Source organism: Lobosporangium transversale (assembly GCF_002105155.1).
Source record: "Lobosporangium transversale strain NRRL 3116 chromosome Unknown BCR41scaffold_18, whole genome shotgun sequence".
Classification (NCBI taxonomy): domain Eukaryota; kingdom Fungi; phylum Mortierellomycota; class Mortierellomycetes; order Mortierellales; family Mortierellaceae; genus Lobosporangium; species Lobosporangium transversale.
The window spans coordinates 647721-671115 of NW_019028996.1; the positions used below are offsets into that span (position 1 = coordinate 647721).

General features: G+C 41.3%; 7 protein-coding genes across 7 annotated transcripts; 3 read left to right on the plus strand and 4 right to left on the minus strand.

Annotated features, from left to right (window-relative positions):
• Positions 1 to 346: 346 nt before the first annotated feature.
• On the minus strand, positions 347 to 2498 carry BCR41DRAFT_386534 (ClpP/crotonase-like domain-containing protein). The gene is made up of 6 exons (XM_022027801.1): positions 2317 to 2498; positions 2172 to 2207; positions 1961 to 2074; positions 1610 to 1823; positions 1306 to 1498; positions 347 to 1195 (listed from the first exon to the last, which is right to left on the minus strand). The coding sequence occupies exons 1-6, from the start codon at positions 2422 to 2424 to the stop codon at positions 418 to 420; spliced, it is 1443 nt and encodes a 480-aa protein (XP_021881530.1). The 5' UTR covers positions 2425 to 2498; the 3' UTR covers positions 347 to 417.
• Positions 2499 to 2725: 227 nt separating this feature from the next.
• BCR41DRAFT_305854 (6-phosphogluconate dehydrogenase) lies at positions 2726 to 4024 on the minus strand (the record flags this gene model as incomplete). The annotated part of the gene is made up of 2 exons (XM_022020810.1): positions 2726 to 3778; positions 3899 to 4024. 2 exons carry the CDS (start codon positions 4022 to 4024, stop codon positions 2726 to 2728), a joined length of 1179 nt encoding a protein of 392 aa, XP_021881531.1.
• A 688-nt stretch (positions 4025 to 4712) lies between these two features.
• BCR41DRAFT_422186 (Thiamin diphosphate-binding protein) lies at positions 4713 to 8034 on the plus strand. The gene is made up of 4 exons (XM_022030115.1): positions 4713 to 5082; positions 5211 to 5498; positions 5672 to 7245; positions 7448 to 8034. Exons 1-4 carry the CDS (start codon positions 4919 to 4921, stop codon positions 7948 to 7950), a joined length of 2529 nt encoding a protein of 842 aa, XP_021881532.1. The 5' UTR covers positions 4713 to 4918; the 3' UTR covers positions 7951 to 8034.
• Positions 8035 to 9082: 1048 nt separating this feature from the next.
• BCR41DRAFT_353645 (ubiquitin conjugating enzyme E2) lies at positions 9083 to 10971 on the plus strand. Its single transcript, XM_022024196.1, has 7 exons — positions 9083 to 9164; positions 9752 to 9816; positions 9917 to 9954; positions 10156 to 10253; positions 10351 to 10385; positions 10498 to 10641; positions 10740 to 10971. Exons 1-7 carry the CDS (start codon positions 9122 to 9124, stop codon positions 10812 to 10814), a joined length of 498 nt encoding a protein of 165 aa, XP_021881533.1. The 5' UTR covers positions 9083 to 9121; the 3' UTR covers positions 10815 to 10971.
• A 385-nt stretch (positions 10972 to 11356) lies between these two features.
• Positions 11357 to 12867, minus strand: BCR41DRAFT_386538 (hypothetical protein). Its single transcript, XM_022027802.1, has 4 exons — positions 12578 to 12867; positions 12422 to 12484; positions 12229 to 12317; positions 11357 to 12130 (listed from the first exon to the last, which is right to left on the minus strand). The coding sequence occupies exons 1-4, from the start codon at positions 12702 to 12704 to the stop codon at positions 11363 to 11365; spliced, it is 1047 nt and encodes a 348-aa protein (XP_021881534.1). The 5' UTR covers positions 12705 to 12867; the 3' UTR covers positions 11357 to 11362.
• A 5396-nt stretch (positions 12868 to 18263) lies between these two features.
• BCR41DRAFT_296271 (hypothetical protein) lies at positions 18264 to 18431 on the plus strand (the record flags this gene model as incomplete). The annotated part of the gene is made up of 1 exon (XM_022020430.1): positions 18264 to 18431. A coding segment is annotated over one exon (168 nt), but the record flags the coding sequence as incomplete, so codon positions are not given.
• Positions 18432 to 18792: 361 nt separating this feature from the next.
• On the minus strand, positions 18793 to 22036 carry BCR41DRAFT_386539 (TH1 protein). The gene is made up of 12 exons (XM_022027803.1): positions 21950 to 22036; positions 21499 to 21831; positions 21282 to 21392; positions 21022 to 21174; positions 20785 to 20921; positions 20539 to 20653; positions 20325 to 20391; positions 19982 to 20228; positions 19706 to 19826; positions 19523 to 19615; positions 19140 to 19398; positions 18793 to 18933 (listed from the first exon to the last, which is right to left on the minus strand). Exons 1-12 carry the CDS (start codon positions 21956 to 21958, stop codon positions 18812 to 18814), a joined length of 1767 nt encoding a protein of 588 aa, XP_021881536.1. The 5' UTR covers positions 21959 to 22036; the 3' UTR covers positions 18793 to 18811.
• Between the last annotated feature and the right edge of the window lie 1359 nt (positions 22037 to 23395).

Sequence of the window (23395 nt, forward strand, 5' to 3'; positions counted from 1 at the left end):
GAGCCATTAATACCATTGATCCAGACATGCTTGTGTGATAGAGAGAATTTTACCGATGGTGCCACTCTGAAAGCAGAATAAAGGATCCTGCTGGTCCACATGGTGTAGGAGTGGCGGATAAAGGTGTTGGGAGGGAGTAAATAGGATTTAGAAAGAAGAAAAAAAAAAAAAAAAAAAAAAAAGAATGAAGAGAAATGTTAAAGAGAACGATTCACTACAATTCCAGAATATGTTGATATAGTTTAACTTAAAGTATGCACCATTGAGCCTTATGCAAAAATGAGTAATCGAAAGTTACGTTAACTTGAGTATGACATCTTTGACACATAGTCTAGAACCAATCACAGCCTGGTTTGCACGTTTAAGATTACTCTGTGCTCCACTCACTGTAATCTAAATATTTTATTTTTTTTAATTTTAGTTGTTCCATTTGAGCTCACCCTGTGGACCCTTGCTGACTTTGCGCGACAGTACCTCCAAAACCTTCTCCCGAACACCAATCTTGCCTCCACTCTTCTTCACGCAGACATCCACAACTTCATCCACAGTCAACTGAAGAGGCCCGCTGCCCTGGGCTTCACCTGTTACAATCTTACGAATCTCGTTTTCAGAAGGAAGACCATACCGTCTATAAGGATACTCGCTCCAGGTTGTGGTGCTTGACAATGACAAAGGCTTAGGGGCCTGATTTCTAAAGTACACACCTAACATTTGCTCGCGATCTACATCCTCCACTGTAGCGGGGCTCCACTTGGGTTTCAGGGTCTTTTCGATAAGTAAAGCTTTGACACCTTCGGGGAAATCATGTCCATACAAGAACTGACGAGCCAACTGATGCTCCATTCTGAAACAGTCAGCAATACCTAAGTTGCCACCCTCACGGATCTGCTGAAGAGTAACCTTGAGAGAAGTGGGTGACATGATGCGAAGAGCATTCAACGTTTCTTCTGCAAAAGGCGTCTTCTCCTTCTCCAATGCAGCAATGATATCTTCGACAGTGTTGAAGCGGAAGCAGCGGTCAATAGCGTCTCGATATTCTGAAAGTGCATACTTATGATCGTGAAGAGGTTCGCTGACAAAGTCCTCGATAGCCATATTGATCACGTCGTGATTATCAGTCTCTAGCTCGCTCAAACGATCTTCTAGTGCAGTCAAACGCTCCGAAGGAACGTAATGAGTAGCAATTCCAGCATAACTATTTTTCAAATTCAATAATCATTTCAGATATATCAACGTCAATATTGTCATCCAGGTTTGTATATCCAGCGCCGCAGTAGTATTCGAAGTATGTCGCTCTATACTTACAGAGTGTCAATGCCTTTTAGACGAGTGCCAACAAGGCCGAGATAAGTACCAGTTTCACCATCCAAACGAGGTAAAAAGAAAGAACCTCCGACATCCGGGAACAAACCAATATTAGTCTCTGGCATAGCAAACAAGGTCTTTTCAGTTGCAATTCTGAATGGCGCATGTACAGAGAGACCAACGCCACCGCCCACTATAACATTTCAAATTAAAAGCATCTTTTAGCTCACCGTCTTCTTTCTATGAACAATTGAGGAAAAAAAATCTTGGAAACAGTAACGACGCAAAAGACTAAATCTCTTACTTGTAATGCCATTAAGAATAGCTACGAAAGGTGTCTTCAACGTAGCAATCATGTGGTTCAATCTATACTCCTCTGCAAAAAAATCCAGTGCTTCGTCATGCTTTCCAGCGTTGGCTAGCTCAACAACCTGTCGAACATCACCTCCTGCACAGAAAGCCTTCTCGCCGGCTCCTTTGATAACAATAACTTTGCACAAGTCCGAAGCATCCCATGCCTGCAAACATATATATTTAAAAGTCGCCACATGTAGGCATATCAAATGCGTTAGAAATATCCAAACTAGAGCCTTGCTTGTCTTACCACAGTTAGCTAGTCTCATCATTTAAAATGCAATCTTGGCTTTTGCCTTACCTGAAGTTGAGGAGTCATATTTCGCACCATACTCAAGTTGAGTGCATTAAGTGCCTTGGGACGGTTAAGAATAAAGGTCCGACTAGAAAGATGCTTGCGATGCAGAACGTCAGCCTATAGGAAGAAGAGAAATATAGTACATTCAACTGCCATGTTGCATCAAACTCCTAATTTTGTGTGCACCCATTTGATTAAGATATTCCTGTTATACCTCGATGGGATCTTCCTTTGCTGCAGTTGTTGACATCTATAGTAATTGAAACAAAAAATTCAATGTCGCGTGTCAAAGACACAAATCTTGACCATACTTTAATAACTAACCCATGTCAGCAAGATTTCTGTAATAGATCACTCACATTGACTCGTGTGCCGAGCCAGCCGTTAATCATGTGAACGCGACGCTGCGCTACAATGGAAGAGGATGTCCTTGAGGCAGCAGCTACACGGAATGTCTGACGCAGCATTGTCGATGAGAATGAGTTTGTTGGGTTGGAAAGCGACAAAAAAGCGGAAAGAAAATGCAACTACTGATTTAAAGGTACGTTTGATTGTGGGAAAAACTGTTTATTCAAGCAGAACTCGTGACAGGAAAAGACAATAGACATTGGAAGTAACAGAAAAAACTTAATTCCAACTCGAGAAAGTACTAGACCAATTTTTAAATATTTACAAGCACATTGTTATTTCTCTATTTATTTTATCTTTTTAAACAGCATATTGTACAGGTAGTTGTTCAAGCAGGCAGGTTCCGACAAGTGAGTTATTTTACTGGTTCTCGGGACGCAACTGACGGACAGCCTTACCAGCGCGCCACATCTCGTGGTTAGCGATCTCAGCAAGCTCTGCTTCAAGCTCAGCACGGTAGTTTGGTGCAGAGTTCTTGGTCAATGACCTTCTAGTCTCGGTTCCATTTGCCACTGATTCGTACAATTCCTCGAAGATAGGCTTGGAGGCATCATGGAACTTCTTCCACCAATCAAGAGCACCACGCTGGGCAGTTGTAGAGCAGTTAGCGTACATCCAGTCCATGCCGTTGGCGCCGATCAAGGGATAAAGAGATTGAGTAGCTTCTTCAACAGTCTCGTTAAATGCCTCCGAGGGTGAGTGACCGCGAGCACGGAGAACATCATACTGAGCAACAAAGAGACCTTGAATTGCACCCATCAACACTCCTCGCTCACCGTACAGATCAGAATAGACTTCCTGTTTGAACGTGGTCTCATAAAGGTAACCAGTACCAACACCAACACCAAGGGCTACAGCGCGCTCTTTGGCCTTTCCAGAGACGTCCTGATAAACCGCAACAGATCCGTTGATGCCACGGCCTTCAAGGAAGAGGTTACGAACAGTCGTTCCGGAACCTTTAGGAGCAACCAGGATAACATCAATGTCCTCGGGAGGGACAACACCGGTGTCTTCGGAGTAAATAACCGAGAATCCATGCGAAAAGTAGAGGGTTTTTCCCTTTGTGAGGTAAGGCTTGATTTCGTTCCAAAGCTTGGACTGCGCGGCATCTGAAAGCAAGTTCATGATGACAGTTCCACGATCGCATGCTTCTGTGATCTCAAACAAGTCCTTGCCAGGAACCCAACCTTCTGAAACAGCCTTGTCCCAAGAAGCGCCCTTTCGGCATCCGATAATGACATTCAACTTGTTGTCACGAAGGTTGAGCGCTTGGCCGCGACCCATTGGGCCATATCCTAGAACAGTGAGGGTGTCGTTCTTGAAGGTCTCTTGGAGCTTGCTAGGTGGGTAATCACTACGTTCATAGACAATCTCTTTCGTACCGCCAAAGTCCATGGTCTTGAGACCACGTGTCTGAGCGAAAGCAACCTGTAGAATGAATCAGTTATTGTAATTAGTTAATCAGCCAGGAGTAAGGATGGTGGATGTTTGGTTGTTGTCACAGAATAGATTTTGATGATCTATCGATTATACCTTGCAGGCAGTGGCTCGGGGGATCTGAGAAATAGCAGTGGAGCGGGCTACCATGGAAAAGGAGCGAGAAGCAGGAGCAGCGACGCGAGTCAACTGACGGAAAGCGGAACGAACAGCAAAGCTCATGGTGATATAGAAAATAGGGTCAGGAAGCTCAGGTACTTGTAGAGATTTTAATGAGAAAAGGAGTGGGTGAATGAGAACAAAGAAATGAAAAGAAAGGGGGGAAAGCAGGGTTTAAATATCTGCCGTTGGATCCAAAACGAGAGATGATCGTCTGGACTAAATTAAGAGCATTTTGATCCATACGATAGGATGAAGATTTGAACTGGATCTTTTAGCAGGAAGGATCCCATGTTGAGAGCACCATTCCACGGAAGGAAAAAAATGTGCATGAATGCGGGCAGTAAGATCAACGAATAGAGACCATTGTTAAGATAAATAGCACTTATTCTCACTTTTATTGAATAACACTTATATATATAGCATAAATAACCGTGCACTAAGATGGTTAACTTAAGTCTATTATCGGTCTTGAAGCAGAGGAGCGATGATTGGTTGATGGAAATGAGTAATGTGAGTGCAGATTGGTGTAACAGATTAGAGATTAGAGTCAACTTTGTCAACAGCACATGAAAATGTTTTTTTTGCACTTGTCCAATCCAATCAACACTTCTCCACTCTTTCTCGATAACGCTAATCGTTGATCCGTGCAATCATCAACATTTAAAACGCTTCTAAATGTCTTCTCTCTCCCTTTCTTCTCACTAAAAAAAAACACTGTCAACACAATTGCCTTTTTTTTTTTTTTTTTTTTTTTTTTACTTCTTTCTCTCCTCTCCTCTCCTCCCTACTTCTCCTCCTCCTCCCTACTTCTCCTCTCTTCTTGCTTATCAGGCGTTGCTTTACAGCACATTCTTCGACTTGATATCACTCCCCTGCTGTTATAATACCCTCTTTTTCCTTTTTCTCTTTTATGCCATATCTCATTACCCACAGCTTTTGATAAAATAACATAAAATGCATTCACAATCCTTCGCTCGCTTGGCGCGATCTACATATTCTACTGTTGGCAGACAATGCCTCAGCAGACCATTCTCCCTTACATCCGCAACGAGGATCGCTGCATCTCAGATCCGTTTCCGGTCCTCAGCTGCCACAGCTGAAGCCGCTGTCCAGCCAAAGTAAGTACTTTTGTGATTATTCATCAACCTGAAATAACTCATATCCTCGGTAAAGAGTAAACGCTTTTAATTGACCGTTTTTTATTTTATTTTTTATTTTATTCTTTTAATGATTGTTATTATTACAGCATCGCTGCTGTTGACCCATCCGCAGCTCCACCACTCCAACCTCTCGAGCGTACTCAACCAAAGACATCTTCAAAACCAGAACATGATCATTCATTTGTTGGTATGTCAGGAGGTCAGATTTTTCATGAGATGATGCTACGACACAATGTGAAGCACGTCTTCGGATACCCTGGAGGTGCTATTCTTCCTGTCTTCGATGCCATCTATAACTCCAAGCACTTTGACTTTATCCTGCCCAGAGCTGAGCAAGGTGCTGGTCATGCCGCTGAAGGATATGCTCGTGTCACGTAAGTTGCGAACAATCAATGCGATTTATGGTTTCGCTTATCTTTTTTGTTTTGTTTGTCAATGTCAAGCTATTCTCCGAAAAGCGAAAAACTTTATTTTTCAATCAGTCTTACACTCCTTTTTTTCTTTTTCTTTTTTTTCTCTCGTTGACAACTATTCTCGCACATGGTAGTGGAAAGCCTGGAGTTGTCCTTGTCACCTCAGGTCCTGGTGCCACGAATGTCATTACCGCAATGCAGGATGCACTTTCGGATGGAACACCCATGGTTGTTTTTTCAGGTCAGGTTCCTGTTAGCGCTATCGGATCAGACGCTTTCCAGGAGGCCGACGTGGTTGGAATCTCGCGTGCATGCACAAAATGGAACGTCATGGTCAAAGACATTGCTGACCTTCCTCGTCGCATCAATGAGGCCTTTGAGATCGCTACCTCGGGACGACCTGGACCCGTCTTGGTTGATTTGCCCAAGGATGTCACTGCCGCGATTGTGAATAAGCCTATTCCTGCTGCACCTAGCATTCCTGCTAAGCCTCCAACTAGCCAGGCTCCCTTTTTCTCTGATCTTGCCAAAGATGCATCTCAGGTCACCTCTCCTCAAATTCATCGCGCAGCTCAGTTGATTAACGCAGCCAAACGCCCGCTGATCTATGCCGGCCAGGGTATTCTTGCTCATCCCGACGGTCCTGAACGCCTCAGGGAGCTCTCGCACAACGGAAATATTCCTGTCACCACCACACTTCAAGGTTTGGGCGCATTTGATGAACTGGATCACCGGTCCCTCCATATGGTCGGCATGCACGGCTCCGCTTATGCCAATCTCGCTATGCAAAAAGCCGATGTGATTATCGCATTGGGAGCTCGTTTTGATGACCGTGTTACCGCTAATGTCCCTCGCTTTGCTCCTGAGGCAAGGAAGGCTGCAGCCGAGAAGCGTGGAGGTATTATCCATTTCGAGATTTCACCCAAAAACATCAACAAGGTCGTTCAGGCGACCGAAGCAATTGAAGGTGATGTCACAGAGAACCTGACAAAGCTTCTGCCCCTGATCGAGAGCTCAGAGCGCAAGGAGTGGTTCACAAAGATTAGTGACTGGAAGAGCCGCTTCCCTTTTTACCATGTACAGGATCCTAACGGTATCCTCTTGCCTCAGACCGTCATCCAAGAACTCGACAAGCAAACCGCTGATATGAAAGAGAAGGTCATCATCACAACTGGTGTGGGTCAGCATCAGATGTGGGCTGCTCAGTACTTCCGTTGGCGTCATCCCCGCAGTCTGGTCACCTCTGGAGGTTTGGGCACAATGGGCTTTGGTCTTCCAGCAGCCATTGGAGCGAAGGTTGGCAAACCCGATCATATTGTAGTTGATATTGATGGTGATGCCAGTTTCTGCATGACCGGAATGGAGTTGGCTACAGCAGCACAATACAACATTGGTGTCAAGGTTTTGATTCTCAACAATGATTTCCAGGGCATGGTTAAGCAGTGGCAGGATCTTTTCTACGAGGAGCGCTACTCTGCTACCCGCATGTTCAACCCTGACTTTGTTAAACTTGCAGAAGCCATGAACATCAAGGGTATCCGCGCCACATCAATGCAAGATCTCCCCGGCGCCATGGCTGAATTCCTAGCTCACCCAGGCCCAGTTGTGCTGGAAGCCAAGGTCTGCAAACGCGAACACGTCTTCCCAATGGCACCAGCTGCCAGCGCTCTACACGAATTTATTGTGCACCCTCATCAAGCCTCAAATAGTCGCGATTAAACACTTTGGCCCAAAAGAAAAAAAAAAAAAAAAAAAAAAAAAAAAAAAAAGAAAAGAAAAGAGAAAACTTGTAACATAGCCCGCAGCATAATAAATAAAAAATTACTCCACTAAAAATAAAAAAAAATCATCAATTTGCATGATGGACCACATCAGTCTCCCTTCACGACATTCTCTCATCACATTACAAGACATTACTGTTAACAATTGGAAACAGATTACACAATTGATTGTTAACCGAGATCAATTAGGTTTAGTTACATCAAACCTCGAATCTCTCTGCGAACACCAGTATTATGTACCAAGATCTATTGTCCGAGCCATAGTTGCAGATGCAATCCCTGTGGGTTATATTCGTCTTCAACAAGAGGAACAAGATCAAGCAAGTGAGCCGACCCGAATAGCAACAGATCACGGCAATCATCTCCGAATGTTTCGATTACTCAGCTTTATGATTCATCAATCATATCAAGGACTCGGTTTTGGCACCAATGCCTTACAATTGTTACAAAAGGAGTTATCGTCTCAATCTCGCGAGGCCCATGGAATCAGAATATTGACAACCTCGTTTGCAAGTGTTCATCCTGAAGACTCTCCCGAGCATTTCTTTTCAGCTTTAGGATTCCAGAAGAGTCAAATCCATGGGCAACCTCTACAAGAAATGATCTGGACGTCAAAGATATCAGAAGCATAGAGTGCACAAAAAGAACTCGGCTATTGATATGGTCTGGTCATGGATGTGTGGCTTTGAAGCAATTGATGATCAACCAATAAACCCTGTTTTTAAAGTTTAGTCAACTACATGTACTAAAATGTTTGGCATTTATCCTGCAATGACACCAAGCAATAATCTTTTGTTCTGTTTTCAACACTCACACCCATATTAACAATAACAGCAGCAATACCCTTGCCAAGACTGCATTTCAAATGTAGTGAATGGGACAATGTCCACATAGAAATCTCCACGGAGAAAGTTTGCTTCAATCAAAATGAGCTTTGCCATACCATTGTCAGTACTTTCCATTAATAAATTGACCTCAATGAGCACTTCCACTGAGACCGGCGCCCTTTTTCAAAAGGTTTGCTTAGCCCCAGAGGTAGGAGGGCTACCTTTAATACTACAACCCTGACGCTCTTGTCGGACTCAGCAAGGTCGTCAAGAATGAGCAGATGGCGACGACGAAGATACTGCTGAAGGCGATGAGGATGATGGTGTTGGTACTGCTGAGGATGATAATGGTGACCCTGGGGCAAAAGATGTGGAGAGGGAGGAGGGTGAGGGCAATGATGAGACAGGTTAGTTCTACCCTACTGGTGAAATGTTGTTGCAATAGTAATTGAGTTTGGTACGAGGGGTACCGTTGATTCGGATAGTTGGTATTTAAGCCTATCTGAACAGGCAATGGCCAGAAGCTATCATCCGTTGGAATATCGTTGAACGTCTCCAAGTTAGGATCCGTGCTAGGACGCGACGATTACCGCCTTTTCCGATTTTTAGTTGAATACGAATAGGGCTTCGGCCCCTGAGTCATGCTGTGAGGGTTCGCATGTTGGACAGAAAGGTTCGAGTTGTGTCCTCTAATGTTAATTACAAATATTGAAAAGATAAATCCATTGCAGACGACTTTTTAGCAACGGTGTACTGTAGGGTTGTAGAGTAGCCTTGTTGCCCTTCTACGGCGGATTTGTTCATATATGATAAGTTTAAGGGGTAACGTAATTTTGATAGCATGCCTGGGACGTCCAGACGTTAAAGAGAAAGCCCCTCAAGTACAGTCACATATCACCACCCAGAGGGCGAAGGGAGAATGAACACATGCTTCTTCGTTTGCTACACATCTCTTCGCCTTTGACACCATTCAGCCATGACTGAGCAATCCTCATTGCTACTAAAGAAGCAACTCAAAGGTAAAAAAAGAAAAAGCAAAACTAAGTTATTATATATATATATTGTTGTTTTCTGTGCCACCACCCATCGTAGGAAGGAAGAAAATGTGACAAGAACTGAATAAGAGTTTGAAAAGCTATTGACCTTAGCCATGGCTTCGGATTTGATGGCCAAAGTATATCTATGGTTCCACAGTGCTAGCATCTTCATTTATTATTGCTTATAATACTGTATATATTGAAAGGTGTTTTAATTACATTGTGCTTCCTTCTTTCTCTGGTCACTACCAAGAGGATAAGCTGGTCTTTTTTCTAAGAACGACTTCTTTGCTATTCGCCTTTTTTGATCAAAACGCAAAGCTTCTCACTGAATGATGTCTTTTTCATTCTCAGTTTTCTCCAGGGAAACTCTAAACCACCTCTCCTTTTACTGCCTCTAATCCATGATGGCATTTATGTCATAGAATTATCGTCATGAAAGTACTCCTCAATCGTTTATTTAAGGATAACCCTTTTCCCTTCTTCCTCCTCTTCGAATGTTTTGAACAGAACTAGTCAAGTGATCCAATATTGATACAGATGTTCGATTTTCTGCTGTAATCTGTTAGAACTTGCCAAACATCCCGTGGAAGGCTTCTCAGCTGGCCTTGTCGACGATAATAACATTTATGAGGTAGGACTTTGACCGACAGCACGTAAACGCCTTTATACGTCAGTTGGCTTGTGCTGAACATAGCTTTAACTCCATGACATGCGGTCCTGGTTGTGCATAGTGGGAAATCATGATCATGGGTCCACAAGACACTCTCTAGTAAGTTTTTTTTTTTTTTTTTTTTTTTTTTTTTTTTTTTTTTTCGCGAGTGTTCATGCACATTTTAGGAGCAAAATTTATTTTCAACTGTACAATAACCAGCTCCTGCCTTGATCACTAATCCCGGTCCATAACGTGGATCTGATGGATGATGGGATATCATTATCATTTTTTTCTCATATTGCTTTGAAATGGTTCTAGTGAGGGAGGTTTCTTCAGGGCCATCATGACGTTCCCGCAAGATTATCCATTGATGCCTCCGAAGCTCAAATTCACTACTGATATATACCACCCTAATGGTAAGGCTGGGAAGCCGTAAAGAACTGCCACATCAACGACATGGTTTTACATAAAAGAGTACCAATACATATGTATGTTTTTTCTTTATCTGTACAGTATATCCTGATGGAGAGGTCTGCATTTCCATCTTGGTAAGCTTTTATTGATTTTTATTTTCTGTCATTGCTGTCGCAATGCATCATATTTGCTCCCATTGTTTTCGATCGTTGTTAAAACCATACTTGATGTTTATTCTAATTGTAGCATCCCCCTGGTGAGGATAAGTATGGATATGAGCAGGCAAGCGAGCGCTGGTCGCCAGTCCATACTGTGGAGACAATCTTAGTTAGTGTTATCTCCATGCTATCAAGCCCCAATGACGAAAGCCCTGCAAACATCGAGGCTGCTGTAAGATTATAGACTTTGATACGACATATACCAGAGTCGGCGCGAACAGAGTTCATAATCTAATATAATGCAAACAATCTTTATATTTGAATCTTTAGAAAGAATGGCGTGACAACTATACTTCTTACAAAAAGAAAGTGCAACGTATCGCACGACGTTCAGCAGACATGTGACATGGGAAGCGGTACATCAGGTTTAGCTAGAAAGATTTATTGTTGTTATATCGCGTCTTATGCGATCGTGTGGTTAAAAATGCCCGTTATATTTGAATTTTTAGAAAAAAAAAATAAAAAATAAAAAATAAAAAATAAACCTGGTCCATCTGTTTCTCTGTGCATACATTGACGTCTGGCCTCAGGCGCACGAGAAATGTGATACGGACGGCAATTGCTTCAATCGCTATTAAGGAATCAGATGCCCTCAATGAAGTGCGAAATAAGTAGTTGACAAGGAGGAAAATCACCATCATTGGCAGACCCTCTTCATGGTATAAACCTCGCTTTGAATGACTCCGTCATAACTATTTCTTTCCTCACGATTTTCAAATGTCAATAAATTATGAATACTTCGTCCACTTTCAGCATGTTAAGGGACTCTGACCTGTGGAGAGTAATAGCAAGCTTTAACGCATTCTAACGGATTATAGCTAATTATAATCGTAAAATGGGTACACAGATGCTTTTTGAAAGTGTCTGCCGACGATATAGATGATTATTTTATTTTAAATTGCGAAATCCCCTAGATCCAGATCGGATGGCCCAAAGTCAAGCTCGATCCTCTGAGCATTCCTAGCTTCTCGTCCCGCCTTGACTATGAGGTCCTCTATCATTTCTTCATACTTGTCCTCCTCCTCTTCTTCATTTTCTCCTATGCTACTCAAGCAGCCTGGCGGATAGTCCCAACTAGCGACTTCCTGCTCCTGCTCTAAAGGAATAGTCTTGGCGATCAACTCTTCTTTGGATGCAGAGATGGGAATATGTCCGACCATTGGTATCCTTGTAGAGCTGAATAAAGACGAAACTGCATCAATAATGCTTGTACGTTTCCTAGATTTCTCGGTTCTCCATGTCGTTCTATTCCTTGTGGTATCAATTTCATCAGTTGCTATTGCTTCGATTTCAACCACTCCTTGCACATCAACATCTGTCTTGAGAACTGGGTCTTCTTGCGCCGGATGAGAACTCATCCTTATTATTGCACCCGTCGCTACAGCGACAGTGGCTCCATTATTGATATTGGACTGTGCGGTTTTTTCGTCCAGACCTTCGTTATGACGGTCTACTGAAATGGACTTTTCGCTTTCGGCCTCTCTTCTACGTAAGGTTTCCATTCGAAGAGCATTATTCATGATGACAAATCCACGGCGGACGTCGCTCACAGTCCCTATGCCCAAATAAAATCCTGAACTCCATCCGCTGAAACGCTCGCCTTGTGTAAACTCGGTGGCTGCGCCATTTTGACTGGAGGTTAATTGGAAATAGTGCGTCCCCTGTGTTCATTAAACAAAAATATTGGTTAATACAAATTTACTACAACTATTACAATTATTGGTATCAATATTTGAATAGCTTTAAAGAAATGGTTTACTTCTGCAGATCTTATGAAGGTTGCTGGTACGATCCATTGAAGGCATGCTTCTGGCTCGACTTTGAGGACTTTAGGGGCCTGGGATATCGCTATGATTTCAATTGTAGAAAAGTAAGATGAAAGTTCGACATTTTAATCCATGTATTGACCTAATTAATACATTGGCATTTTTTCGACAGGTATAAAGACTTACATATTGGTGCACCGCAAAATATTGTTGACGGTAGTCGTATCTTTAGATCTAACGCCTCGCCCTCTGAGTAAAGTAGAGAAGTTGGTTTTTAATAACCAGACATGTGGAGGACGGGCAAAATAACCATCAGTAGTTAAATCCTAGAAAAGATATTACCTTCGATAGTTCCTTTTGCTTGTACAATCATTGGATTCCATTCATGATAGTGCGATAGGTCTGTAAGAACTTCCCAGACCTCTTTTGGAGGTGCCGGAATGGTAATTGTTGTCTTGATTTCATTCATAGATAGGTGTATAAAGCGTGAAATATGCTGCGTTAAATTTATTTTGTAGCCAAGGTTTAATGATGAAGGGTATTAATCAGAAATAGAAGAAAAATAAATAGTAAAAAAAAAAGGGTATGTTTCGAGGAAGAAATTCATGATGGCCTCGGGAACAGGATATCCGTTGCGGGGCTTTTAATCCATGCCCGTTCCTTTGCCATATTTTCCCTTTTACCTCGCAGTTGAAGATGAATTCATATTAAAAGATTGAAAGCCTTATTTTCAGGAGGTGACATTCTGTCCGGAGCGTTTATTGGATCGAGAACGCTTCAGGGGGTGCATTAATTATTATCCCATGTTCAATTATAAAGCCCTTATTGCAGTCAACGTCGTAGGGCCATGCAGTAAGCTGTCTGATCATACGTAAGGAGGCCATATGAAAAAGTGAATTTAGGAAGCATAAATAGGTAAATGAGTAGGGCCACCTTCAAGTACCTTCCTGAGCCTTTACCACAAGTCATCCTTGAAAGTTATAAGGACATTTCAATCCTATTGTCTCTTCAGAAGAATAAGCATGAAACTCCGCTACTAATGAATGGCTAACCACTCTGCCCTATTGAACTTTTTTTTTATACGCTGTATCGCTGTGGGAAATAGATCAGGACCCGATAAATATTAGAGTCCAAAAACCTATGAATGGCAAAATCTGTTTTTGCTCACTTTATTACTTGCTCATTTTATTTGATTGTCTGTCGTGTTATCGAATATTTTCTCCAGGCATTGTAATTAAGTACACCAGTAAAGTGCAGAGGGGTATTTATGACGAGAAGTTATTCATGAGAAGCCTGAGCAGTGATTTCTGTGTTTCAAAATGGTGATGAGCTTTAAATGGTAGGATAGTAAGTCGCGCGCATGGTAACTATTTCGTCTCGACACCCAAAGAGAATGAGGGAATGGGGGTGAAAAAGAACACCTAATGAGCAAATGAGGCTCTTGCACTAGATAAATATCCACACATATCTTTCTGGGTAGCGGTACAATATCTTTGTAACTTTGTAACTTATAAGGATATCCGAAGTGAAAAGAACGGAGTGTGAAGGTGCGAAGGGGTAATTGTCATTTGTAATATGTGTACGATAACAGAAAAGGTTGAAGGAAAAAATAAAACGCTTTCCCTCGCCTTTGCTTGATGATTATCGATACTAACTTCAGACTGTGTAAGTGGCCATGCATATCCACTCCTGAACGTGCTACATTGTCTAAGACAAGCCAGCTCTAATCGTTCTTCCTTAATTATATTTTCAATCCAAGCGTAATTTTGCATTTGTTCCAAGAATACTGCATATCCCTTTATCCTGCTTTTCTCAAAGACGAAGCGATAGACGCGCTATAGAATTTATGAAGACGACTCTTCATCTTCATTAATATACTAAATTATTGAGCACAATGTAGAATAGTAATGGGTTGCCAATGTTCTAATTCTCTGTCTCCTGGAAAGTAATAAATTATTAAATAAATGGAAGACAGATACTATGAACGCCATATCAGCCAGCGCTAGCACGATGTACGCCATCTGTTGCAAAAAAAAATAAAAAATAAAAAATAAAAAAAAATAAAAATAAAAAAAAATAAAAATAAAAAAAAATAGTACTCTACCCCCTTGTGGCGCCAGCTAAAAGTCTTGGCACAAACATGGCGTCAATAAGGACCAATATCAGGATGAATTGTTACAGGACATTAATCTATCCTTCTACGAGGGAAGGCCCAAGAGAGTGGAGGCGGAAATAAGAAGAAAGATAAGAGAGTATTAAGGTATCTACATGTTGGTTTCTTATTACACTTCCTTGATCATCGATACCATTGATGGCATCTAGAAACCTACGACTTCAAAACAAAGCAAAAAAAAAAAAAAAAAAAAAAAAAGAAAAAAAAGGAAAAAAAAAAAAAAGCCTTATTTGACGACATTACTGCTTCGAGGGACTATCAGATCATCACCAACGCATTCGTTCACGCCTTTCCTTAATGCTCATTCTGTTCTGCCAATCTGTTGATGAGGATCTTCCAAAGCTCTTGTTCTGAACAGGAGCAAAGAGAGCATACTACTGCACCCTTAGGACAAATACTCAATGCTATATTCCCAGAGAAAAAGAAATGAGCGCATTCTCGTTCCTTACAGTAGGATATTTCTAATTCACAAGTTTGAAAGGTTGAGAGCTGAAGCAGTGATTGAATATCAGTGTAAACTGATGCTTAATCGAGACAGGAGTAACAAAGACATGTGTACTCAGGGACAGATACTACTGCGCATAAATTGTATGCTGAATTTATCGTTACGAGATGTCTGTGTTTCTTCACAAATGACAGAGTCATAATGACTCTCTTTCCTTCAACGTCTACATTCAGCCATTAGCTTTTCGTTATTACAGCCTAATCTTTCGTCTTGCTTCAGAAATACCAAACTATTACTGCTTTAGATTCTTTCAGTTAGAATGTTTTCATACTCTTTTTTTATTTATTTTTTCTTCGATTACAAGGCACTAAATACAAAATAATATTGGGAATATATTCCTATTGGCTATTGCATGTAGATCGAGGATCTGCACGCGATAAAGAGAGAAAAGGGAGTAGAAGGCAGCACTACGATGTTCAGACGCTGTTACCTGGTCCAGGTCGAATGATAAGTAAGAGGATACGCATCATTCCACGCAGGGACGGCGTATTCAGAGAAAAACTGAATTGCTTTGTTAATCAAGAAAGCAGAAAGAGATCATCGGAGTCTAGGCGCATCAATTTTTTTTTTGAGAGCAAGGGTTCAATGCATGTCTGCAGCCTCTCCTGGGATAGGAATTCTACGACAGGCGGATAGGCAGACAGAAAGACAAGCGAAAATTCATTAAATAATTCCTATTAATGTGAAGAAGTGTAAGGGAACATCAACGCACCGCTAAATATGTCCTATTCATTTGAATGTCTGGCCATAGGCTGAGCTGACGTGCTGGATTTGTTCGTATTCTGAATTTAGCCTTCACAGGTAAATTCTTGAGTCAGAATTTAAGGTTTCTCTTCCACACAATGCATTTATTCATCATGTGGATGGCTTGAGCGTCAATGGTCTTATGGCCCCTATTGACAAGGATCTTCCTTAACGCCCGCTACCGGGGGATGTACGATACATAGGTCGTTGCCCTATGGACGTTTTCTTCCACAGGTAATAGGCCGAAATAATAAATGATCTCTTCTTGGTCCGCGTTTGTTTTGACAGCGTCTACTGCATCGTATTCTTCTCTATCTCCCACCTTTTCATTACCCCCTTGCATTTAAAGTAATACATATGTTAAGGTCCAAGTAGTTTTTGCTGGTTCTCCAACCCCTCTCCTGACCAGTACCTAATCTCTTCCTACGAGTTGTAGGGCCATAAAGATCCAAAGGGGCTTGCATGAGCTACCTTAAAAAAAAAAAATAATAAAGAAAAGATTGATTGCGAATTACATCTCTATTATAAATGTTTTTTGCTTGCTTTTTTACTCCACAACTTATTTTTGTCGTTATTTCAGCTATAAGACCACAACCTCCTTGGCTCAACGATGAACAAAAAGGAAGTGATTGCTTAGAGAGAAAAAAAAAGGGAGAAAAGCCTATACTAAAACAAGAATCCAAATTATTCTTGGCAATCAATTCAGGCCCACCATCAAACAGCGAGTTGGACCTTTAAAAGTGGGCAAGGTAATAAAGGCAATAGGTAATGGTGGTAGTATAAATATACGCATGGTTGCACACAGTGTACAGCCATCGACCTTTGAGCATCATGGACGCGTGAATTTTAGATTGAAGGGTGGAGCGTGATATTTTCAGTTGAAAGATTGTTCATCAGCCATAAATTGCAACATGTACACTTCAAACTAAGCGCGGGCCATAGATTCCTCACCATTGCTCTTTTTCCTTTTTCATGAATAATAGAAAGTGATCCACGGAGGATGGTGGAGTGGTTTGTGTGTATGCAGAGCCACATCCCTGCAGCGAAATCAGAATCAGATTCTTTATATGGGTTGAGTAACACCAGAATGTATAAATAAATTGTACAGACTATATCCTGCAAATTAAAAATGTTTATTGAATTGAAAGTATTACTCGAACAATGAAGGAAGTATCCCACCCTTTCCTCATTTGTTGAACATTTGCACTTGCATGTTGGCCAAGCATTGAGCTTCCTCGACTAAATAAAAAAAAAAAAAAAAAAAAAAGTACAAAAAGGGACCAAAACATTCCTCGCTTTCCTTATTTCCTCTTCACCTTTTGTCTTTGCACTCTACAACCACCACGGTCTCGAGATAGATCCCCATTCTCCTCCTCCTTTTCCAACAGGACACATTCATTTGCATATCCACCCATCTGCTTCTCTGTTTATCTTTCACTCTTCCATTTAAACATATATTTATACCCATATTAGCATATTACTCCGTTGCTTACGAAGCTATTCAAATGACGGCATCAGAATCATCTCCAGCACCCACTCAGGTACAGACAAAGGATTTCTCACAACCACCACTTCAACCCTTTGGTCAATCAGCCATCTTTGCTCAAAGCGCGCTTTTCCAACACCAACGGAATCAACACCAGTCATCATCACCCACCATGTCTTCTAGCTCCCTCGAATCCTCACCTACACTAGCACCATCTACACAACACTTCCAGTCTTTAACACAGCAATACATGTACACTATCGACCAGCAGGAGCACCACCATCATCACCTCCAGATCCTGGGTAATCACCCGGCTTCGCCAAACGCAAGCATGGTCCTGGATCTACCTGCAGATTCTTTCATGTCTGCACGTGCCGATGGTGGTCTCTTCTTCTCTCATCGTGATACTACAATGGCAGACGCAGAAAATATGTTTCAATATGCAGATACCATATCCACCCCAGCTGCTGAAGACTGCCAGGCCTCCAAAGAGTACATGAACTCTGGACAACATCAGACTGTTCCCATCAAGACCGAGTTCTCGAACGGGCAATTTGCAGTAATGGCACCCACATACATGATGTCGATGGCTCGCTCCTTTTCAAACAGTCAACTGTCACAGGCCTGCAGCGCTGCTGTCCCTAACGTAGCCTCCTCTGCTGTCAAACTCGAGCTATGTGATACACATACGATGTATACTCACCAGAATCTCTATTCAGGCGATCGTCAGTACCGCTGCAGCAACAGCAACAGTAATTTGTACTCAACTCAGAACCATCACTATCCCCATCACAGCTATTCAACCAGTTCCCTCTCAGGTGATCCTTCTATGTCTCCAAGCTCAGCTTTCTCCAGCGGCACATTGAGTGTGTCCAACCCGAACAACTCGATCGCCTCTTACCCAATATCCCGGACATTTAGCGAACCCTTGTTCCACCAGGGTATGATCCCTACATCCTCTTCTTTGCCTAATCTGTCTAGACTAGAATCCGAGATGGATACCGTCATGATAACCGCTGCGCCGACTATTGTTTCTACATCAAACATGATCAAGCCAACACCCAAGCGCTCTCGCGGCCGTCGAGTCTCAAGCCATCCTGACAATTCAGGCTGCAAGGTCTTCACCTGCCGGTTTGAGGACTGCGGCAAGATCTTCAAGCGTTCGGAGCATTTGAAGCGCCATATCCGGTCCATCCATACTCTCGAAAAACCGTTCCCTTGTCCAATCCACAACTGTTCTAAGCGGTTCTCCAGATCAGACAACTTGAACCAGCATATCCGTATTCATCGTCATAGAAGCGGGGCTCGTATAGATGAGAAGAATAGCAAAGCCTTTTCTAGTTTTACACCCTTTCTTCATACTTATTCTACAGAGCTTATTACCCTTTAGATTTAGGCTGAGCATTCTGGTGTAATTGCTCACTTTTTTTTTTTTTTTTTTTTTTCTCGAGAATAAACATTAAACGATTGGCTAAAGAAAAGCGTCGAGCCCTTGTAGTTTGATTTTTTGATTTCTTTGGAAAAGAGGTTGTACATACACAGGCATTAGGAGTTAAAGTATGTATAATGTACTTTGTAGCATGCGTGGATACATTGCATGAGTCTATTTGTTCTGCAATGTTGGTCACAAAGATAACACACTGATCAATGCAGTTTATAGTGACTTTATTATCGACGAGTCTCGTCAAGTCTTCTTCTCAATTCTTGGATTGTGTTCCATCCGATATCTGATGTACCAGATGGCATCCCTGGTTCATGTGGCGTTGGTGGTGTCTGCACCTCGACCTCTTCTGCATTAAAAAAAAAAAAAAAAAAAAAAAAAAAAGTAAGCATCTCTATCAACTTTCATACAGCAACCTTTCCATCCCTTATTAGGGAGGATCATTCTATCACACAGCTCGGGTCACTTTTATAGCAGAACCATGGAAGCAGCTGAGAGAGCAAAGGCGTATTGCAAACTAAACAGTAATATCACTCTTCAAGTTCCCTATATTACCAATCCATGCTCGAACAATGGGTTCAACGTCCGTTTTTCTGATGACCTCCACAATCTCTTGGATCATAAGGATCATTCCCTCAATAAACTTTTTAGAATAAGGACCACGGACCATTTCAAGCACCCTTTTTACAAAATGCATCGAAAGCGATTGGTCCATTTTACGAGCATGCACTTGAATATAGTCTAGTACTGGCATAACATAATTCAACTGAGCAAGATAGATCATCCTGTCCAAAATGGATTTCCGATAGGTCATCTATCATAAGGAATAAAAAAAAAAAAAGCGTTGTTTTTAATTATTTGGAGGCTCAACAAGATGATCACACGAAAACGTGCCTTTAGTTTTTTTGAAGGACATGTTCCGAGTAAATTAGCATTACCATAATTTCAGGGTTCAGCTCTAGAGGCGCCTCAAAAAAGTCAACTAACGTGGCAAACACTGGGGCCTGCTGTAGAGGATGTTTAAAAGCCATCTGTGGAACAGAAAGATATAATAATGGATGCTTTAGATCGTTATATATATAAAAACAAGAGGTTAGTTAACATCACTTTGTTACACCCACCTCTTCAAGCAGTAACAAAGGAACAGGCACCTCATGGCTTCTAAAATAAGTTTCGATGTAGCTTGTCTCTTTAATTACAAATTGAATCCAATAGAGTAATGCCATGGAGGCGACCGGCGTCCTAGAGAGATGACACGAGATTAATTACAATAAAGGATGAATAAGAAACATCGATAATGTCAACCGGATACTATTCCATGTTTTGTCCATATTCTGTGAATGCGTGATTATCATTGTAAAGGCAGGAGAGAGAGGAAAAAAAAATTGAACGCATACTCAATGGCAACTAAAAGATTCCCTAAAATAGGGGTCAAGTCTGTCCCTGCAGTTCGTTTAGATAGCGTATCCTCTAAAGCACTTAAAGCCTCATATGTTGGCTGAACTTCCGATTTATCCACAATCACTTCTTCTTCCTCATGTACGCTGGCTGCATAGGCCATCAGCCAAAGGTACTTTTCCTTATGATCTTGTTTGACAATACCACCTTTAAAGCTTGGGACAAAAATTGAGGACAACATGATTTCTACAAATGAAAAAAAAAAAAAAAAAAAAAAAAAAAAAAAAGAGTTGTCAGTATATGTGTCATCAAGCCATTATATCATCTTAAAAAAAGTCTTACCAAAAAAATCAGGATCGCGTAGAAAGTACGCAGATGGTGGGTCATCACTCGTGTATGCTCTGTGTAACTGAAACAGTAGTAAAAAGGAAAGAATAAAGAAAAAAATCCAAGCATCATTTATATAATAGTTAATGCTGAGAATAAACAGAAATACAGAAAGGAAAAGAGAAAGGGGGTGGAATAAAGCAAAAAAAAAAAAAAGAAGAAGACATACCAGCATTACGTCCCCAGGAGAAGGAATGCGTGATTGAAGAATAGCTGAAATGGCGCTTGCTACGGCTGATGACGCGCCTGCGAGCAACATTCTCAATATCGACACTAACGGAGGCCTGAGATGTCGCGAGATGGTGCAGATAAAATATAGAGCAAGACAGGTACATTAGTCTTTTTTTTTTTTTTTTTTTTTTTTTTTCAGTAATTATATTGTCGATTTGTCGTTGCCATTGATACTACAGCTTACTTATTGAACTTTTCTAGTACGCCTGATTCGAGTTCTTTTGATATTCGCTTTAGAGGTAGTCCTCTATCTGTTTTCATCAGACGAAAGAGTAGGACCTGCGTATACAAGTACGTGTGTTCGCTTTGGCAACAGACTTTCTAAGAAACCATAAAAACAATTCAAATATGGGCCACTGTAAGGAGTTTATATACCTATATCACTATCGTAAACTGTAGTTTAAATACACATGGTTCTTACCACCAGATCCGGCAACCGATCTGAGAGTCCAACATCGTCTTCATCTCTAAGCTTGTCCAGAGAGTCTAGCAAAACTCCAGAGAACACATTCACAAACGTCGATGCTGTTGCTACGCGAGAGATTTCTCCTTGGTATCCTGCATCTGAAATACGCTATTGTATATACATCAATAGATACGGATAGTGAGGGTCATTAGATTCTTTACAATGCTTGGAATCGCTGATGAGCTTTGAGCAAGATACAGGCCAAAATGATATACCTGAATTGCGAAATTGAGTAGCGCGCATTTTTGATGTTTCTCTGAGAGTTCATAAATGACAGATCTCCAGAAAGTATGCTGAATCATGACCAACAACCAGTCTGGAGTTCCCTAGAAACAGACCATAAAAGGTAGAGAGATAATTGATGAGCATGGCCATTTGTGCCGCCGAAAAAAAAAAATAAAAAATAAAAAAATAAATAAAAAAGATACATACAGAACCTGACATGAAATCTTTGTCCACACTTTCAGGGTCAAAACGCTCCATGAGCTGCTCTTTAAGGACCTCTTGCATTATCTCTGCAGGGTCAAGATCAAATTCTCGCGCCCAGCCTGACATCAAGTTGCACATCTCTGGCATACCAACATAGCTGTTGGACAAGGCGTTGACAAGCATAAGTGGTTGACCACCTTCTTTAATAAAAGTCGGGATTAGATCATAGATCTTTGGCTCCAGAATAGAGTCAAGTCCTTGAAAGAATTGCATCATTGCCTCCATATTATTGCCAGTATTACTGCTATTACTGCTGCTTCCAGCGCTATTGGGTCTCTGAACAAGAAGTCAGAAGAAAAGGAGAAAGGTACATTGTTAGTCGGATCGGTGCAAAATCGTATTGCGAACATGAGAAATCAGTACACATGTTGTTGGTGTTGTATCCAAACATTACAGAAGTCATGTCAATGAGGGTCTGGATTGAACAGAATGTCAATCAAAGGTCGTGTAAGAATTAATTTCCAATGACGCTCACTTCTGGGGCGACGAGGCAACTCCAACCACCATCGAAAATTATTGCCACTATACTAATGTGGCTTAATTTTCACATGACGTGCAAAAAGTGCAATTTGGACAGTGCATGGTTGAGATCACCTTTGTTTCATTTCCATCATTTTCTTCAACATCAGAAAAATAGCCAAAACAATTTCATTGAATATTATTTTTTTTAATTCAAATTTGGGATGGAAAATCTACTCATGTCCGTTTCAGCCTGACACATGTTGCAGAGATTTATCGTGATAGCAGACACAGCCAACATCACTGTTACGGGTATTGATCCCATTTCAACTGTGCATTGAGAGGATATCCAAAATCATTATCGCCAGCGGATTTGAGTACGAACGCAGGATGACGGCAAACAGGACTTATTGTTAATCTCCACAAAGGATCTTGTTGATATAAGCATTCTCGTTAGAACAAACTATTTTCCAAGATTCTGAAAAATCAATCAGAATCAGAATCGGAATTAGAAATCAGAATCATAATCAGAATAGAATTAAAAGACGGGATCAGCGGTCGAGAGAATGAGTACAGAAATCAAAGTCGAGGAGGAACTCAATAATATTTACAGTTAGTTGAATACAAGACGAGGTTGACTATCTACTCCTATTGCAATGCGCTTTGTCGGCAATTGTGAGGATGACTGAGCACCTCACTTGCATAAGGTCTCTTTAGAAATTGGCCATAAATCAGTGTAATAGCCATAGCAAAAACCCTCAGAGTCAAGGCTTTGTAGTGTGCGGTAAAGCCGTAGTTCATTAATAAAGGGGAAACGGAGTATGAAAAATATTCACCCCTTTGAATGGCTATATACTCTACAACAAAAAGGTTTTCAGTAATAACTCAGGATATCGCAAAAGAGATTTCTGGCGGTCGATGTCACGCCATTCTCAATGTTCAATTGGCAAAAGTCATTGACGATATCTCTTTGTCCATACCACAATCGGAACTTGCTTAGGAAATTAGGATTGCTATCCGGACTCATTCTAGTAAACTGCTGGAGCATATAGTATTTACAATCGTAACAGGGTTTTACGATTCGAAATTAGTTTAGTCTAGTACTCTGGCTGAATAAAAATTAAATATATCCCCGAGCACCAGTATAATGGAGACAAACCTTCTGGAGATTCACTTTGGCGACGACAACGACACAATGGCTTTGGAAAAAGGATACATTCAGATAATAATGGGACCACCGAATAAAATTGCCACCCAAGGCAAACTTTCTGTCCTCAATCTTCTTTTGGTGACGAAATCGCACTGTTCCTAGCGATGGTCCACCTTTTGTGGAGCCACACGTGGTACTGTAGAAATGAAGTACATGTGTGTGGAAAATTTC